The sequence below is a fragment of the Cololabis saira genome, chromosome 12 (assembly GCF_033807715.1).
Source record: "Cololabis saira isolate AMF1-May2022 chromosome 12, fColSai1.1, whole genome shotgun sequence".
NCBI lineage: Eukaryota > Metazoa > Chordata > Actinopteri > Beloniformes > Belonidae > Cololabis > Cololabis saira.
The window spans coordinates 28509722-28529104 of NC_084598.1; the positions used below are offsets into that span (position 1 = coordinate 28509722).

Consider the following 19383-nt stretch of genomic DNA (forward strand, 5'->3'; position numbering starts at 1 on the left):
TCACACCGTAACAGGCTTTATCGACTTGCAAGTAACTTCTGTAATGGACCGAAAAACCCCTTTAAGTTGGGAATAATATGGTCACTTTTTGATTACAGTCGATAGATGCCTGAGTTCTGAATAAGAAGGTGCAGCTGGGTGTGTTTAGTGGGAAAAAACAGCATCAATGGCGCAGTCGTAATTTACTTTGGTACTGACTGAGACAAGGGTTATGGTAAGACCCTGAGATAAAGTTATAGATTTTCAGTACTCCAAGATAAATAGAAGAAAATCTTTGCAGCCACAATCCTAAATCGAGCCGAGTCTCTGAAAGCTGGTGCATATTATTTCAGAGTGCAACGCTAAAGGGGGAATAAAAATGAAGATGTTTCTATACATTTCTGGCAAAAGAAAAGGACACATTTTGGTGGTGGGTTAACCTTTGCAAATTGTAGAAGTATTATGGAATGTATAATGTACATAAAAAAGTCACTTTTCAGCTCACACATGTTTTGATTAATGCTTGGATATACACCATATTTTAGTCTTTTTAGAAAAAACACAAGTAAAAAGATTCCCAAACCTTTTCCCCCCAAAAAATCAACTTTATTAAAAAGCTGTGTGCTTCCACATATTTACAGGGCACACAGTTTTATTGATGGAAAAAAAATACAATTTCAAAAACATGAAATTCCCTTGCAACAAGGGGGAAAAAAATGAAGAGACACTGCATCTGCAGGATGTTCTAAATCAAAGAAAATTGCAACAAAGAGCCTATCTCTTCGGCCAGTTATGGCGAAATCCTCTGTAAAGAATAAGATAAATTGGTTAACACACTGGGATCTTTGACACTTGGAGAGGCAAATAAACTTGGTTACTCTGAAAATACATACCTCTCTGATTTGCCAGCCATGTATGACATACTTTTGTTTCCAGCTGCAAAGTTGCTCTTTTGTCCCTGGGGAGTTTTCTGGGCAGAAGATTTAAACACATATACTGAAATACTATTTAAAATATGGTTCATTAATGACAAATAATCAATAACCAATTAAATACCTTTTTCTTAAAATTACCGGTTTGCCGGTTTGGATCAAACTGTGTGCCATCTTTCGATTTGTTACCTGCAACAGAAAGTGCAGATTTTAAATCATTAACATTATGGAAGTTAAGCGAGTGAAAAGAAAAGTGGTTCGTCCAGTTATTTGCATACCAGCAAAGACTTTGAGGTCTGACTTGCTGTAGTCGAAGGGCTTGAAGCTTTCTTGGGGAGGAGCTTCTGTTTTCTGGGGCGTCTCTGCCGCTTTCATCAGTTTCTTGCTTGGTTTGGGAGTCACCTCTCCAACCGGACTGGAAGCCTGCTCTCTTTTCTTTCCATCAGCTTTTGCTGATTCCTGATGGAAATGTTTAGCAACATAATATTCAACATCAAGAATTGAAATTGCATTTGTTTTTATTATGTTTATATACAAACAGCTACTTTGTTGAAGTAAACCTAAATAAAAAAAAAAGAGCAAAGATGAATGGGCTATTAATGCAATTAAAAAGGGAATTTTAAAGACACTAAAAGTGTCAATTCATTGTTAAACGGGTTGTATTTTTGTGCCATATACATAAATGATTTAATTCTCCAAGTCAAGTGAACATTGCATTGACTTTTTGTTTGCTGCAGCATACTTGTATGTTAACCCCGATTTCAGAAAGGGAAAAAAATCTGTATTAGAAGCATTTCTATTTCAGATTACATCATTTTAATAACTATTAGGCCATGAGGATCTTTTCTTTTAGTTCATCTAAATGCGTGTTTACAAATGAATAAGAGCAACTGATCTTTTTGCACGACCAGAATATATAAACATGATCTTTTACTTAGACTCCAAATCCATGTTCAAGAATTATTTTAATGTTATCTATAAATGTGTTTTTTTGTGATTTCTTTTAGCCACAATAATTATTTGGTAAATATCTGATGTCATGACAGGTCTGACTGAGGTAAAAAAACAAAACAAAAAAAAAAAAACACAACAAATAACTACCATTATAGTCAAAGTTTAATTTAAGGCCAAATCTCTTTAACCCTATAATGCTTAATGTTTCATATGTTGTTTCATATTTGATGAAAATGTTGTTTACATGTTACAAGACGTATCATGACTCCTCAATACTTATGACTGGGGATTTCTGATTTGAACGTGTGGAATACATCCTGGACAGCTCGCCAGCCCACAGCAGGGCAGATGGCACTTATACTCTACGTTAATTGTCAGAGGAGCCAATCTTTACCACTTTCAGGCATATTTGCATGCACTGTGAAGAACGGCTCAGGATAAAACTGAGGGCATCAGACAGTAGAAGCCTTTGCTGGCAATGAGCCGGTGACATTATCGATATATGAACAGACGAGAGAGCAGATGCATCAGATGAAGCTTTAAATGTCTTTTTTTTTTAATCCATATATTTGGGTCAGGTCAAGTGAAAGAAAAAGCAAGACAGCGTAGGTTTAACGGTTAGGTAAGCCATTTTAAGGCCAAAGTACTGCAAGTATTTCTTGGCTTAAAATTGAAATGTGCAGTTTTGATATTGATCACAGCTGCCTGGACGACCATGGGGAGTCTGTCCACCAATCCCTTGTTTAAAGGAGCAGATTATAAACTTATTCAATTCTTAAATACTAGGTCAGATTTCATATTTTATTATTTAATGGTTGTATATACAGTAATGTGAAGCAATAGCATAGGTTAGGGGGGTGGCAGCCTAGTGGTTACAGAGGAGGGCTGGAGGATCCAGGTTCAAGCCCCTGGATTGCAACCAAAAGTCAACCACCTTGGGCCCCTGAGCAAGGTCCTTAACCCTTACTGCTCCCCGGGCGCCGTGCCATTGCATGGCAGACCACTGCTACTAGAAAATGAGAATTTCCCCATTGTGGGAGTACTAAGGGAAGCATTTATTTTTATTTAGGTTATAATTTGACTCCTTGCTTTGAATGGATTTTTTTTAACGCTTCTTTATTTTATATATTTTTTTTAAATAAATACTGTTGCATTTTGATCTTACATGTTAAATTTCTTCTAAAATGAACAATACTTATCAATAACCACTAATCCAGCATCCAGTTATTGTGATAAGTACAAAAGCATAATTGTAACTACTCAGCAGAGGACAGGCTGCTGCTGTAACCTGGCTTAGTGTAAGGCTGAATATTAATGTTAATTTAAAATTATGCATTCTAAAGTTCATTATTAGTGAGCAAGTTTATGCATGATGCCAATTAACTCAATTAATTTGACTTGATAACAACCAATTAGTCTTTCAAGCAAGAGTTGGTGAGGACACAGGACAAAGAGAAAACAAGTGCTGCTGGAGCCCGATCACAGCACATGCACCTTTCATAATAATATCAATGGTGCTTTGGAAAAACAAAGCTTTCTTTCAAACTATAATGAGCCACTGGGAAAAAAAAAGAAAAAAAAAATCTACCAAAGGGCTGGCTGACAGTGACCGTTTGCCAATATTTCTGCCCAATTGGCAGACCATGGGCCGTTACTTTCAAGTGCTGCTGCCAACATTTCCAACTACGACGCATGCCACCAGTATGTGCCAATGTGCCGAGATTCTCTGAAGCTATCACCAAACAAAGGACTCCTCTGGTGCATGCTATAACTGCGGGCTTTGGAAAGCAGAGCAAATTGTACAACAGGCAGTTACAGAGGCGAAAGTCAAAGAGCAAGGACCACTCTTTATTCTTCGTCACCTTGTATAAAAGACAACGAGCCGGGACTGAGTATTTAAAACACAAAAGGAAAGACGATACGGCAGCGTGAACATATGAGCTCGTGCCAGGTATTATCCTCCTGAGAAGTGGATCTAACAGCAAGGGGGCCACTGAGAAGAGAGTAGGTATTGTTCCTCCCCAGGAGGAAAGAAATGTGTCTGATGAGTTGAGGACATGTCTCAGAGGCTCAGCCCCATGCGGCGCATTTCTCTTCGCCAGGCACATTTTCTGACAGTTATGAATATTAAAAAAGGCCACCATGATGCTGGCGCTGCAGACCAGCGGCAGTAGTTCACCACTTGTGAGTCATCATATTTATCTGCAGCAAAACCAGCTGCATCTAAGGAATATGGGGTGGGGGGGCACTGCGGTGGGTTAAACCGCTTATGAATGCTCTGCCTTTAAAATGCTGTACCAGACTCTTGGATGAATACAATTCACATCTTTCATCTCTACAGGGAGGTTCAATGTCTACCTGAAATGGAAAGAGGAAATAGAAGGACAAGAGAGCAAATGACTCACCGCTGCTTGCTGGCGCACTGTGGCGACATTCTGTAGAGACTCCTGATAGCTTTGTTTAGCCTTGGTTCTTTGCTCTGAGGAAATTCAACAGCAAATAACATTGAGGAAAATTTCTTCCAGAAATTACATTAAAAAGAAATGTACCTTACCTTTTACTTTCTTTGCTTGTTGCCTCGCTTCTTTGGACTTTCTCTTTGTCTCCTGTTCCTTCTGTTGCTGTTCAATACTCTGAAGTTTCCATCTTTTGCTAATCTGTCAAAATGAGAACATAAATATATGAACATTCAAACACAAGGAGGTCAACGTAAAGTTTTGAGACTAATTGATAAAAGACGTTCTTTAATACCTCAAATATTTTTGAAGAGGGGTCAAACTTGGCATTCTTGTTGACACGGACATTAGTGGAGGGTAAATACTGAAAATTCAAAAGGAAGTTAATAGTATGGCACTGTACGTGAATACAAAAAACAGAAAACATGAACTTCTTACCATTCTGAAAGGGTTTTCAAAAGACTCAATGATACGTCTGGCTTTCATCTGAGACACCGACATTGACTTTTGTTCATCCTGCGTTTCGGGCTCCTTCAAACAGAAGTAGCGTTTTAATGTCATCTACTTAACTTGAAAAAACAGATTCTCTTAAAGTAAACTTTAAAACGAAGAAAGCAAATCAAACGTGATCTTTACCTGAAACACTGTGATTTTAGCTTGTGCTAAAAGATCGCTTCCTTTCAGCTCATCGTCGTCCGTCTTTGGCTCATCCTCTGAGAAAAGGGCCCCTTGTTTCACGGGCACTTCTGCAAATAAAATACATCATCAATAAAAAGGCCCAAAGAGTACAAATATTCAGTCACCTGTATAAAACAGAACATAGACTGCAGTCAAGCTTACCGTTGGGTGGGAAATGCGGAAGATCACTTTCACTAGTCTTGGATGTATCATGTGGACCAAACAATGTTACTTCTGTCTAAAACAAACAAAAACATTGCTGACGTTAATTTTTCAGTTAATGTTAAAAACTGAACAACTCGATTTTTTAAGAATTTTACCAGACCTTTTTAATGGGTGTGAATCCTTTTTTATTTTGAGCTGCAACCTCAGCCTGTTTGGAGAGGAAGTTGGTTGAGAAGTGCCGATACATATAAGTACAGTATCTATCTATCTATCTATCTATCTATCTATCTATCTATCGCACCACTGCCATCAATCTTTCCTCACCTTCAGGAGGGGCATTTCCCTGGCTTGCTGCACCAACAGATGTAGCTCATTAACCTGCTGCCTCACCATTGGTGGTACAGGGTTGCAGCAGGCAATGATACCCTGAGGCTCTCTGAGGAGGTGAGACATAAAACAAGACTGGAGGTTATGAATAAAACCTCAAAAAGAAATCGGCATAAAAAAGGTGAGAACTACAAAGAAAAAAAAAAAAAAAAAAAGAATTCAAAGTCCAAAATCTATTTAACTTACCGAGGCAGTTCCTCTGATATTTTGCTCATCATATGTGTGGGCAGGACATATCTACACACAAAAATAATCTCATATTAAAACACGTTGGGATGAATGGAGAGATTTTTGACACAATCATGTGGGTTGCAGAAAGCGGACGCGGATGAGCTGTCCATCCGGTGGAACACAGCCTACCCGGTGCTTTCATCTTCCATCCTGGCCAGCTTGTCCCTCCAGGCAAACAGCAGTCTGAAGGCAGTGAGCTGCTGGGTGTTAAAAGACTTTTTCTGCTTCCTCTGCAGCTGCAAATATGACTCCTCTGTGAAAATAGGCTTCACGTATTTCTGTTGGGGTTTGGGAGGACAGATAAGCGTCAGAATAAGGTGAAAACTGTGGTGTTAATTACAAAAAAAAAGATAGAAACAGGAGGAAAAAAAAGTGACTAGGAATATTAAGGTTGATTAAAGAGAAAGATTAAAGTAAAACATTGCAAGTGAAGAGGAGAAAATATCTTGACTAATTTGTAACACCATAAAATGTTCTTAAGTTTATTTCTGTCATTGACACGCCTTTTTTATATTCTAGATGTTTTGTTTACATGTACACACGAGATTCAAATTAAAGTCGAGTTCACGTGACGCTAGTTTGAAAGATGACATGCTGGGAAAAGAAAGGAAATAAATTCACTATTATATTATACTATTATATAACTATTAAAATCCAAATGTGTTTTTTCCTCCCTGTGGTGTAACATTCGTCTTTCAATCACATGAAGCAGGATTTTCACACCTTCAAGGAAATTTCTCTGGACTTGTTCCAAACACGCTGTATGAGGCCATGTTGTCCATGATTGACATCCAGAAGCTGCACCCTCACACAGTCGTAGATATAAAGTAGGTAGTGGGTGTCTGTCCGGGCATACTGCACCATCTCCTCTGGCAAAGGCCTGCACCAACATGCAATGGGATGAATTTCATTTCAGGTTTTCAAACATATGTTAAAACAGTTTAAAAAGAAAGACCCTTTTTGCTATTAAGAAATTCAAAGGACCATAATACAACTGCATCTACTACCGTCAATAAACATGATAAAGTATTAAATGACACATTAATCCACATACCGAATCCTCCAATCAGCTAGCTGGTAGCGTTTGTCCGACTCCACCTTGCAGAAGTGTTTGAGCAAGTGGTCGAGGGAATGTCTGGCGAGGTTGAGGGCACGGCTCGCCTGATGCGTGTCAAAAAGGTTGACAACGTACAAGCCAAAGTCTCTCTGGAGCCACTCAATATCAGAATCAGCACCATGAAACACCTGACAAGCAGGAAAGAAAGCAGATACAGCTGGTTTAATAAAGAGGACATGCATCTGTGCACAGAAAAAATATGAAAAGCCTGTGACCAAACATGTGACATTTAATCTGAATCGCTTTTGCAAATATTGCAGTTGTTCAGCCCATTCACCTCACTTTTTTTTTCACAGCTTTCCAGCAGTGTGTGAGTCATGCTGGCTCCCACACGGCACAGAACACCCACTGACCTTACCAAGCACGTTTGACAATGATGAGACTTACAGGCACCCCCACAGAAGGACTTAAAATGATTGTAGTACATATATAGACAGATATTCATGCGCATATTTATACATTTTATATCCATTTATCCAATTTCAATTATGCCATTATGTTTTAAATGGTATTTTATAGCTAATTATGAAGTACCAAGGGGAATATATACACAATTTTTTACTTTAACACAGAAGAATATAGATTCTGGATTGTAGCAGACATCACACGACATCTCCACGCCCCAGCATGACATGAAGATCAAACATTAAAACGACACATTAAAAGTAACATTTCTGGCCAAACCAGCTGGCATCCAATTTTTCTGTCCATATTTTTAGATCTGATGGCTTCGTGGAATAAATGACCATTCGAACATATTTTTTAAAAACACAGGGGGGCAGCAGCACTGTGCAGATGGCAACAGTTTAAAAACGGAGACAAGTGGATGCATCTCATCTCTCATAACACCGTTCATTGCGCTCATTATAAAACACATTCTTAACTTCCCTTAAGAGCTCAACAGTTTACTGGTTGTTGTTACCGTCTTTCTTACAATATTCTTGTATCTCAGAAGCATTTCCAAGCTAACAAATGATGTTAAAATTAAAAAGTATAGTTAAACATGCAAAGCATTTTGTGGTGTTTTTCCATCTACTGTATACTGAACTGAGTTTTAGAGCAACATAAGCTGCCTTCAAGGAAATTACTTTTGCAGAGACGTCCATATCATTCTTTTATTCTGCAGCCATTTCAAAGGCACGACTGAGGACAGAGATGGAACTGGGAGTGTACTGTCGTGCCTGCAGTTCTGAGCCGTCCCCAATAGAGAATATGTGAAAAACCCCAAAACAAAAAAACTCAAGAAAACGTCAAAAATTATACATTTGCTCTGTTTGCCAACTTTACATCTTCTCAAGACCCATGGCACATATTGTACAGCAAGAGATCATTTGTTAAAACAGTTTCAATACCTTTACAATAGCTGGATCAGTGAACGCCTCATTCAGGATGTACATCTCGCTGCGTAGCTCGAGTGTGTCGATAATGTAGTCCTCTTCTCTGGTGGAGATCTGCATCAGAGAGGTGAGGCCAAGGAAACTCCTGTAGGAATGGTGCTGCAATAAAGAACAAAGTTTGAATAAAACAACACCCTCAAAAAAAAAAAGAATCAAATCAGTGGTTTTTGAATCAGATTATACACATATTATCTTTGTACCTCAAGGTCTACTGCAAATTCAGGCAGTTTGCAGAGCTTCTCATTCAGAGCCACTAGGTCCTCTAGTGTGTCAACAAAGGACAGCTTGGTCTCCTCCACTGGTTTGTACATCTAAAAAGAGAAGAGACAGTTACCAGAGAGGCAGAAGCAGTTTTAAGTTAGAGAATCACTGTGTAAAACTCCAGTACCTGAGGCTCTGGTTTGGACAGAAGGCTTTCTGCTATCGTGCTGTGGTCCAGCTCATATTGGTATGGGTGAGCAAACCTACGTGGATCAAAATCTCAATTTTATATCGACAATGAGAAATGGGTATTGAATAAAAAGAAAAGGGAACATTTCCCCACAAACGAGCCTTACATGTCTTCAACATATTCCTTAGTTCTTTGCTGGTGAATAAAGTCAGCAAGGGCAGCTGGGACATCCAGGTCCTCTGGCCTCTCTTTACGTATTTGTTGGTTAGTGAAATCTGCAGTTTAAGAGAAGAGATCAAACAAGTTCAACGTGTTGAAATGCTAAATAAGTGAAAAGAAGACATGTTAAGTCCATGAGAGCGAAAGGCATGTCTTACAAGATGGGAGTGGCTTTACTGCATTGGGTTTTATGAAGATTTTGGGAGTAAAAGGTGTGTTGCTGTTGTCAATTTTTTCCTTGAATTTCAGCTGAGGCCTTGCTATGTTCTTGGCGTGGAGCAGTCTGAATGTCTCAGAACGACTGCCGGAGCCGAGACCCTGATCAAGAAAAGCACAGTTTACAAAACAGTTTCAGACATTTCTGTAAATATTATAAGCATCTGAAGAAACTTTTTAGGAGACTGAATGCCAATATTTCTTCAGATTGAATGTTGTCCAAGGCCAAAACAGCACCAGCAGTAAAAGTAGTGAGAGCTTAATTAGCCAACCTTGCGATTCCAGCTGGAAACAACAATTTTGGGAGGCTGAAACCCAACAGGCATGACGGGCTTCTGGCCCCTGTTCACTCCATCGGCTTCATCAAGAAGAATCCCCTGGAAAACAGACGGAAAAGTTTGGTTGGTTTGCAAAGCCTTTTTTCATTTATCTATAACTTCAAAGCTGCAGATCATACCGCTCTTTCAAGGATAACGTCATTCGAGTCCACAACCAGATCAAACCTCTCCTCCACCCCTGTGAGCTTGTTCTGGTCTCTGATGTGAGATCTGCAGCCGTGGTACTGCATTATCTGACTCATGCTAAAACATAAACACAGAGAAAAGAATACTCAACAAATAAACTCCTTGTCCGACAAGTGACACCGTGTTCGCTGAGCACTATTACTAACTGGGGACCTGCAGTAATTTGTAATGAATGTGGAGTACGTCTGATTTTAAAATCAGTAAGAACGCACCGTGACTGTTATTAGTTATGTAAAAACAAAATTCGACTATAAAGTATCTAATAAATTTCAGCTTCATCTGACATCACGGGATAATTTAATTCCATGAAATGCCCATCTCAGTAATTCTGTGATTTAAAAGTGATTTAAAAGATCCAAAAATGTAAACTGTAAAAGAGTGATCTTCTTCGAGTCCCACTTATGACTGTATGATCCGATAATTAATAGTTCATATTTCCCCAAAATCATGTACAAACATTCATATCACATTTCAAAGTTAAAAGGCACCATATTATTCCATTGTGATCAGTATTCATATTGATTGAAGAACCGCTATAGTCATTTAAAGATGTGCAAAAATTAAAGATTTTTTAGTTTTATATGCTCTGTGAGGTAGACAACCTGGGTAAATCCCAGTTTACATCCATTTTGAACATTTGAAAGTCAAGTTAGATGCAATATAATACTTTTAATGCTTCCATATTCAGTTCTTGGCACCACACATGCTAAAGTCAAGCTGATGAGTGATTAACTGGCATTTCTAGCTAAGCTGGCTGGCCATACCCATTCACTTCATGAAAAATGTATCTTATAAAACAGGCCAGGTGCACTTCTCATTCAATCGATCAATCGTTTATTTATAAAGCCCTTTACAACACACAGGGTGACCAAAGTGCTTTCCATTCAAATCCACATTAAAACAAAACAATTTAAAAACGACATAATAAAACCATTAAAATTAAATTAAGAATATTTCACATCAATACTGTTTATTAAAAGCCAGTCTAAATAAATAGGTTTTAAGTCTGGATTTAAAAACCCCAAAGTCAGTGATGGTTTCAAAACCATAACACCAGTACACAATGTACCAAACTAATCACAGAAGTTTTTCTGTACAGGAGGATCTGAGAGACACAATTCAAAACAACCAAGGTAACCGTCATCACATGCTTCATTTTTCTGACTGGTTTCATGTTTAGCCAATCCTGTTGGTACTGTTCCCTGGAAATCAAAACTGAAACCAGAGGAGCAGGCTAATTTTTTGCATCAAAGAGGACAAGAATTATAATCAGGTGGCTGGGCAGACTGATTTCAAATACCAAATTCAAGCAATATGGACAGCCATCGTTTTTTGTACGTAAAATAAACCACAGACTTCATTTATTACTTGTCAATAGGCTGCACAAATCCCAGATAGTACCACTGGTGCCCTTGTAACATAAGTGCCATGCAAATAGGGTGTTATGGCTATTATTCCTGCATATCTGCTTTCTACTTAAACAATTAACAGTTTATTTTATGAGCATAGGTTTGCAGTTTAGCTTTGGCGTGTACGGTTGCACCAACTGTAGTTATACGATACTTCTACAACTCATTTTCATGAGCTTCTGAAGCAGTGCACATCAGTAAAAAAAACCTGTTGTATGGAACTTCAAGGCAGAGGAATGACAGGTGAAGGGGATGCATTGGTAGGGGCATTAAAGCCTGTCTCAGATTGAATCCAATACAAGTAAAAACATCACATAGGAGTACCTACCAGTGCAAAATCTGATCTCCCTGACTGTCACAGAACTCCTGAAAGCCTGGGAAGCTCCGATAGAAGTCATATTCATCTCCAGTCTGAGGTAAGCCGGAGGACTCTTTGGTTGCTGACAACACAGCACCCAATCCATGCTGTAGACGAGAAGCAGGCTCAGATGTCACTTGTTTCCACAAATACTACTAATATAGATAGATAAGATACTTTATTAAACAGGGGTGCACACAAGCCGGGACTCGAGGGCCAGTCTACTGCACGTTTTAGATGTTTCCCTGCGTCAACACAACTGTGATAGACAAGGCTGTGTCACCAACAGAGTTGTGTAAACCTTGATGACATGTTGATGACGACCAGTGATTAGAATCAGGTGTGTTGAAGACAGGGAAACATTTGGCTCAATTTCGTGACAGATATTGAGTGGACAAAAGTTTGGTCGTTACCACAAAGATTCTTCCTAACAAATAAAGTCAAAGAGATCTCTTTTAAATTGATACACAAATTCTACCCTGCAAAACAATATTTATCTAAATTTAAGAAGGATATAGACGTTAATTGTTCTTTTTGCCAAAAATATCCTGAGACATATTTCCACTTATTTTGGTCATGTGAATTCAGTTATAGATTTTGGAGGGACTTCCACAAGTATATTGTTGATTCCGTCTTTTCTGATTTTCATCTTTATTTTAAGAATGTTATTTTTGGTTTTCATAATTTTAATCACCAAGATAGGGACGCTTTCTTTTTTATTAATCTGTTTTTATTTTTAGCTAAATTTCACATACACAAGTCCAAATTCATCCGCAGAAAACCTGAACTCCTTGTACTTAAAAAAGAACTTGATCTATATATAAGGACAATTTACTCATCAAAAAACAAAAAGGCACAAAAAACCATCGGCATCTGTAAATTGTTCAATTTGACTACATGAAACCTACTCTCGCACATTATGTTGTTTTCATTTTTATTTATGTTTAATTTACATTCAACTGTCTTGTTCTTTATATATTCTTTTGTTTATATCTTTTCTATATGGTGCTCGAATGTCTGTATTTGTATGTTACCCTTGTTCTTAATTTTGCATTGTATTTTGAGATTTAAATAAAAAAATAAAAAATAATAAAATAGATCACTTAGAATTAAAATTAGATTTAAAATGAAAATGAAAATGCTGGGGTGCTAAAGTGCTGAGTAATAAAGTGCTAAAGTAATATAATCAAATTGTGAATAATACAAATAGCAAAAGGAAAAAAGTGACACATCTATACTTTGAAAAATTAACATTATGTTCCCCTGGCATTTTCTAGATCCTGATGATTTATCAGTGTGGGATTTTTTTTTCATTGTGGCAACTGTTCAATAGTTTCATACACTTTCTAAATCCTTACACCACTGTGAACACAAGTTATGTGTGTATCCTTTAATTTCCTGGTACATATTTAAGTCGAAACTGTCCGTTTTAAGCTGATTAGCAAATATCCTGGCTAGTATAGGTGACTGTTGTCGTATCGACAACTTTAATCAACGTCAAATGGCATCATGCCTTGGATGATAGTTGTTTTATACCAATCTTTCTTGTGAAGTGGCCAGGTCGTAGTGGACTGGCTCACCCACGTTGCACATCTGAACGTTAGCCTGAGCTACAAACTCAGTTCACTTACTTTAACGAAGGCATCCGCGTCTTTGAAACCGGGACACAGCTCGTTTTTATCTTCGTCGTTAGCATCTGAATTGCCATCCGCAACAGCACTTTTAGCGGAATTATTACTTTTAGAAGAACTCATAATCACTTGTGTCCCGTGTAAATGTGTGTCGTGGGGCGAAGCGGCGACCGTCTTCTTCTTGATGTTTTTACTGAAGGCTGATTTATGGTTCCGCGTTACACCAACGCAGAGCCTGCGGCGTAGGGACGTGCACGTAAGTCCGCGTATTCTACGCCGTAGCCTCTGCGTCGATTTAACGCGGAACCATAATTCAGGCTTGAGCTGCCGGCTGCGTGAGCGACAGCGACCCCTGATGGTGTGGAATGGAGTGGACGCAGTGTTATAAAGACCGTCTTGGAAATAGTGTTGCATGATGATTAGGGCTACAACATAGTCATGCTTATCTTTGTAAATATCAAAAACACGATTATTTAAAGGGCATTTGTTAGGTGCATTGTAGTACAGGTACATATCAAGTGTTTTCCTGAGGTGAAACCCAAAAGGTAAAAGAGTAAAACAAACAAAAAATAAATAAATAAAAGTAAACATTCATATAAAATAAAACCAGACGCAAAAAATAAAACATAAATTATAAATAATAACAACAACAACAACAGCAACAACAACAACAACAACAACAACAACAACAACAACAATAATAATAATAATAATAATAATAATAATAATAATAATAATAATAATAATAATAATAATTAAAGCTGCAAGCAGCGATGGCCCTCGCGCGTGCAATTTTCACCAATAAAGGTCAAGGACTCAATACAGAGTCCGATGACACCACCCACGACTCTATATGTCAAACCATTCAAAAGTTATGGCAGAGAGTAGGATCTATGAAATATCAACCAATCAGAAGAAGGGGCGGGGCTAATTTATGCCAATGAAAGTCAAGTACTCAAAACCGAGTCCGATGACACCACCCACGACTCTATATGTCAAACCATTCAAAAGTTATGGCAGAGAGTAGGAACTATCAAATTTGGACCAATCAGATGAAGGGGGGGGGGCGCGCTTTTTGGCGTCTATCGTCGCTGCGGTAATGCTTTTGACTGAGAAAAGTAATCGTCGCAGGATGGAGACGCACATTTTGATGTATAACACACCTGGGTGCACGTTACGGTTCGGGCCACATTAACAGCCGAAGACATGGCATAAATTGCGCCAAAATTAAACGATTAATTCAAAAATTCAAAAAGGCCGACTTCCTGTTCAGTTTCGGCCATGGCGCCAAGAGACTTTTCTTTAAGTTGCAACATGATACAGGTGTGTACCGATTTTCGTGCATGTACGTCAAACCATATTGTGGGGCTTGAGGCACAAAGTTTTCTAGGGAGCACTGTTGAGCCATCTTGCCACGCCCATTAATGCAAACCATTAAATATCACATTTTTCACCAGGCCTGGCTTGCATGCAAAATTTGGTGACTTTTGGGGCACGTTTAGGGGGGCAAAAAGGCCCTCATTCTGTCGGAAGAAAAACGAGGATAATAACGAGAACGAGAGAAAAAAATACCCATTTCCTTTTTTTTTTCCCTTAAATTTTTTATCCCTGATTTTTTGCCCATTTTCATCACCCAGTGCTCTACCTAAATGACAGTCCTGGGCATTGCTCCCCTCTACCAACCCCTACAGTGAGCTCAGGTCCTCCTTACTTGAGGAGTGAGCAGGCCGCTTCTTTTCACCAGACAGGGTGGGGTTTCTCTGGCTGGACGTAGCGCGTGGAAGGATCACGTTAAAGGCTGAATTATCATCTGGATCACGTTATTCCGGCCAGATCCTCCCCACCCCATCTGGCGTCCCGGCTGGTCAGAGGGGGCATGTATAGCCCAGGACTGTGTGCATGTTTTTGTGGGGGTAGCTCACATTAGCTACCCAAGGGAACACGGGGAGAACATGCAAACTCCACACAGAAAGAAAAAAAAAACATTTCCTACGGATACAATAGGGCCTTTGCACTGTAAGTGCTCGGGCCCTAATAATAATAATAATAATAATGAATACAAAATGGCCAGTTTCAGCCATATTGTATTTTGTTTGTTGTGAGATATATAGCTTGAGGTACTTCCATGTCACTTTAATGTCCTGAGTCACTACACTGACACGTGCTGGTGAGAAGCCCTTGTGGAGGCGAATCCTATGAGGACGGATACTTACCAGCCTGCAGTGATTCAGATTGTAACCTATACTCCCCCACTTAAACAGAGCATGAGCTGTTTCTCTTATCAAACATTACATACAAATCTTTGAATTTCCACTGTAAACCTGCAGATTAAATAACATTTCAGAATAAATGAAAATGATTCAGGCCAAAAGAACAAATGCTTGTAGAGCTGCAAAAATAATCCCTTAACTAGTTTTGGCCGGAAACACATTGATGGCTAAGGAAAGTCTATGCCTGTAGTCTGCATCATTCAAACCACAAGATAGAGTACATGGTCAAAAGATATTTCATAGAATGATTAATGAGCTAAACATGCAGTAATTATTTAAATATTTACCTGATGTTATATGCATCTCTGAATCAGTCATCCCTGTTCAAGAACTGTCAATATTTTGAAAGTAAATGTTTCTCACTGACAAATACACAATGACTTAGAATAAGTTAAACAAAAACCCATGAAGGTTAGTAAGATTCAAATTATGAAAAACAAGCAAATGAAAAGAAGTTCACAATTATTCAAATCAGTCAAGACACTTAAAACCATATGCAGACTAAAATGAACACTCCACAGTTGTAAAACCAACAAAAAAGATGGAAGATATGCACAAAAGAAACATTTTATTTTGTGAAAAAAAGATGAAAAAGATACAGAGAAACTCAAATTGGCCACAGATACACACAACAAAGAAACCGAGAAAACATTCCTTATCAATTTTAGTCTTTCACTCAAGGTATCTAGCTGGATGTAAGGGGTTGTCGGCGCTTCTTTCAAGCACTTGCCCAGAAGCTTGATGATTCATAATCTGTCCTCGTTTGAAATACTTATCTGTAGCTCTGTGTAGTCTGTTGTGCATGTAGTGCATGACCAGGTCAGTAGAGCATTAATTCAATGCAGTGACACTGCAGACATGGTTTTGAATTGCCTCACGTCTTCTGGCCTCGCAGGATTGATGCACCAGGATAGTGGAACCATGAGGGGGCAATGTTGACATTTGCAATCTGCAGTAACCAGTAGATCCATCTGCAGCATTGGGAGCAGTAATGTGCACCAATCACGTCTTCACCAATATCTCCGTAGGAGCTATCAGGACTATATCTGTGTCCTACGGATTTTGAAGTGTCGAGCTGAAGATGTGGGTATACCAGTCAAACATTTATCGATTTCTCTTCTGTGTGGTGTAAAAATAAGTTATAGAAGCCCAATGTTGTGATCCAGCAATCAATAGCATGTCAAGAACCAAACTATCGACACACCAGCTCATTATGGATGATCTGTGGTGTGTAGGGAGAAACCTCTCTTTTCTTCACTTCCCATTGCTATTGATCTCTTCACAGGACCTTCTTCCTTTTATTATCTTAAAAGCATCTCTGCAACACTCGCTCGATCAATATTTCACAGTAGCTTGCCATGTCGTCCTCTTGCGTTAGTGGAAGATAACTAAACTTCATTACACACAAGCTCTAATAAGCCAAATAAATTAATAATTTTCTTTTCAAAAAGAGCTGCCAAACATAGTCAGCAGCTCGAGGGATTACTCTTAAAATTGTGTTTTTTAGGATTGTGTGTGTAATCCCACTTTTCAAAACACTTTATCTATGATACTACTCCTTTTTATTGTGTGTAACAATATAATTAGTGTATGCAGCAAAAAACCCATGTGGTTTGTGTTCTTTATCCACCGAATGGGACTTTATTGCTGCCATTTACTCCCATTTATATGCTTTTCATAATATTATGCATTTTATAGCTTTGATGACACCCCAAGGCTCTACTCAAATTCCTCCTGCAGTAAAAGACACTAAAACTGTTGGTGCTGAAAATGACACCATCCCACACATAATTCATAAAAAACAACCAGGAAAAAAAAATCCTCAGTGAACTGTTTTTATTAACTCCCTCATTTAGAAAACACAAATTCACCAAACAATATCATACATGCACAGTTTCAGCATATCAAGGTCAGCTGACGACTTTTCAATGTGAAAACGTTACTGCCAAGATCTCACAGAGATCACCTGGACATGAAAATACTGAGGAGTCACGACAGAAAGGCCAAGCGTTGTCATTCCGAATCCAATTACATACTTAAATTCACAATAAATTATGCCCCTCCTAAAATTGTGAAGGTGTATAAAAACACAAAAAGCACTATTAGAGAGTACTACTTGTGTTATCCGTTCTGCAGTTGCTGACCACCTCGTAACAGGGGCGTTTTGTGTCACTGCAGCATTAAGGTTGTGGAATAGCAGCTTTTGAAAAATGTTACTCACTGCTTGTGTTCATTTGCGTTTTTTTTAGTTTTTTTTTCCCAGATTCAAGGTTTAAATAAAGGTGGTAATTTAAAATAGGACATCACAGTCTGGTTTCCCAAATGGGGGCGAAATACACACAGTATGTACAGTATACTGTTTAAAGAGGAGAGATTTCAGCAATGGCTTTCGTATTGGCAAACACTGGTTCTTAATCGTAATTTTGAAACAACACTTGACCTTTATGCAGAGTTTTTGGAAGAAAAAACGTTCAGTAACCATATCAAACATTAAAAAAGATCAAAATCAAATCATCGCCACAGTACTGACACGGTACAAAACAAAGAGGCTGGCAATGCTTCTATGCATCCATGACAAAAATGCTGCTTTTTTTTTTTTTTTGAAATTTTGTTTTAGTTCATATGATCAAGAAACCAGCAGAAGATGCATTTCCTGTGTAAACATCTGTTAGCCTAACAATGACGATGTGATGTAATAACATAAAGGAATCGACTGCACATTAAGCCACAGAAGGAAAGAAAAAAAAAAAAGGTAGCAGGATTGAGAGACAACTTTGAAACAGCTTTCAGGTTATCAACAGTCATTAGGGAAGAAAAATGTAATCTTCACATTCGAAACATGCTTTATCCAGCAAAATATACTTAATGTGGCCTTGGATTTTCCCACCTATCCTTTCGCCCCCTGGCAATCCATGGCATACTGATAGAAAAACAGACATTTCAACTCCTGGTTGGGTCAAACTATTTTTTTCTACCTCCAACATCGACCTTGTATTATTGTACTTGAATGTCCGAAACGCTTCGGTTGCTCAGTGCCTTCAACCATGCTTAAGGATAAGAAACTACTTGAAAATGTTTTTCTATTAATCGCAGGACGGTCCTCTTGGAAACTCTGGTTCATGACACTGTGGGCTAAGATAATACCCATCCACACTCTTTCTCCCTCTCTCATATACCCTTAGTGGTGTCGTCTTGATAGAACTGTCCAGATTTAGTCTTCCCTAAATCCTGATATATTAGTCCTACGTGGGTGTCATTAGTTCCATTACTCCTATGCCCTTTTCCCCAGAACCACCCCAGGCCTATTCTAATATATTAAGATGTTTTAATGTCTGCTAAATCATGGCACATATCAGGCTTTCCATTCATCACGTCAGACCATTAAATAGCACCTTGTGTCCTGTGCTAATGCCTTTCTGGTCTACTCGCTGTTGCCCTTTCAGAGCGATTGAAAGGTAAAGTGAAGCAGGCCTGAATACCTGAGCAGCTGGGGTTTCACTGTAATACACAGATAAACAATGATAACACATAGCACATAAAAAAGGCCAATACAGACTGACAACATAGGACAGATTCACCAAGTATTAAAACACAGCTGATCACACACTTCGCCAAATAATGCCAAAGCTGGTGGGTAGAGTTCAATTATCAGACTGGCACCATCGGCAGCACTTTAAGCCTCCTATCGCGACTACAATGGCTGATGATGCATGTCAGCTGGCAACCGGTTGTGTGCTGCCCAGATGGACGTAGACAAGGGCTGAAACTGCCGTCTTTTTTTCACAATTGATGAATAAGTCAGTTGAATTTCCTATAAACCACAATTAGAAACCATCATACAAGGAACGATCCATATCTCTATTTCCAAGGGTTCAAGGAGACGTTTCTAGATTACTTATTAATTTTTCCATTTTCAAACACAATTATTGAGAATTCTTGATTCTGATTAGCCTGCAGATGGTGTCCCTTCGTGTCTGGTCACATGGCAGAACTGCCGGATACTTCATCATGACTGAAGCACAATTACGCTGAACCTTGTTTACAAAAATATGCTGAACTCACTATCCAC

At 38.6% G+C, this 19383-nt stretch overlaps 1 protein-coding gene across 1 annotated transcript in view; it reads right to left on the reverse strand.

Annotated features, from left to right (window-relative positions):
* The window catches only part of exosc10 (exosome component 10), a 13749-nt gene extending 526 nt beyond the window's left edge, over positions 1 to 13223 (reverse strand). Inside the window, exons 1-25 of the mRNA XM_061736413.1 lie at positions 13045 to 13223; positions 11384 to 11520; positions 9580 to 9703; positions 9395 to 9499; positions 9065 to 9224; positions 8854 to 8962; positions 8685 to 8760; positions 8497 to 8607; positions 8252 to 8395; positions 6837 to 7027; positions 6506 to 6662; positions 5912 to 6060; positions 5738 to 5788; positions 5489 to 5600; positions 5325 to 5372; positions 5162 to 5237; positions 4958 to 5067; positions 4760 to 4852; positions 4617 to 4685; positions 4420 to 4522; positions 4271 to 4344; positions 1190 to 1370; positions 1036 to 1100; positions 873 to 949; positions 1 to 784 (exon numbers count right to left, since the gene is read on the reverse strand). The exon at positions 1 to 784 is cut by the window's left edge and continues 526 nt beyond it. Coding sequence (XP_061592397.1) covers positions 754 to 784; positions 873 to 949; positions 1036 to 1100; positions 1190 to 1370; positions 4271 to 4344; positions 4420 to 4522; positions 4617 to 4685; positions 4760 to 4852; positions 4958 to 5067; positions 5162 to 5237; positions 5325 to 5372; positions 5489 to 5600; positions 5738 to 5788; positions 5912 to 6060; positions 6506 to 6662; positions 6837 to 7027; positions 8252 to 8395; positions 8497 to 8607; positions 8685 to 8760; positions 8854 to 8962; positions 9065 to 9224; positions 9395 to 9499; positions 9580 to 9703; positions 11384 to 11520; positions 13045 to 13167 — 2676 coding nt within the window. The 5' untranslated portion in view covers positions 13168 to 13223 and the 3' untranslated portion in view covers positions 1 to 753. The remainder of the gene's footprint in view (positions 785 to 872; positions 950 to 1035; positions 1101 to 1189; positions 1371 to 4270; positions 4345 to 4419; positions 4523 to 4616; positions 4686 to 4759; positions 4853 to 4957; positions 5068 to 5161; positions 5238 to 5324; positions 5373 to 5488; positions 5601 to 5737; positions 5789 to 5911; positions 6061 to 6505; positions 6663 to 6836; positions 7028 to 8251; positions 8396 to 8496; positions 8608 to 8684; positions 8761 to 8853; positions 8963 to 9064; positions 9225 to 9394; positions 9500 to 9579; positions 9704 to 11383; positions 11521 to 13044) is intronic.
* Positions 13224 to 19383: the final 6160 nt, after the last annotated feature.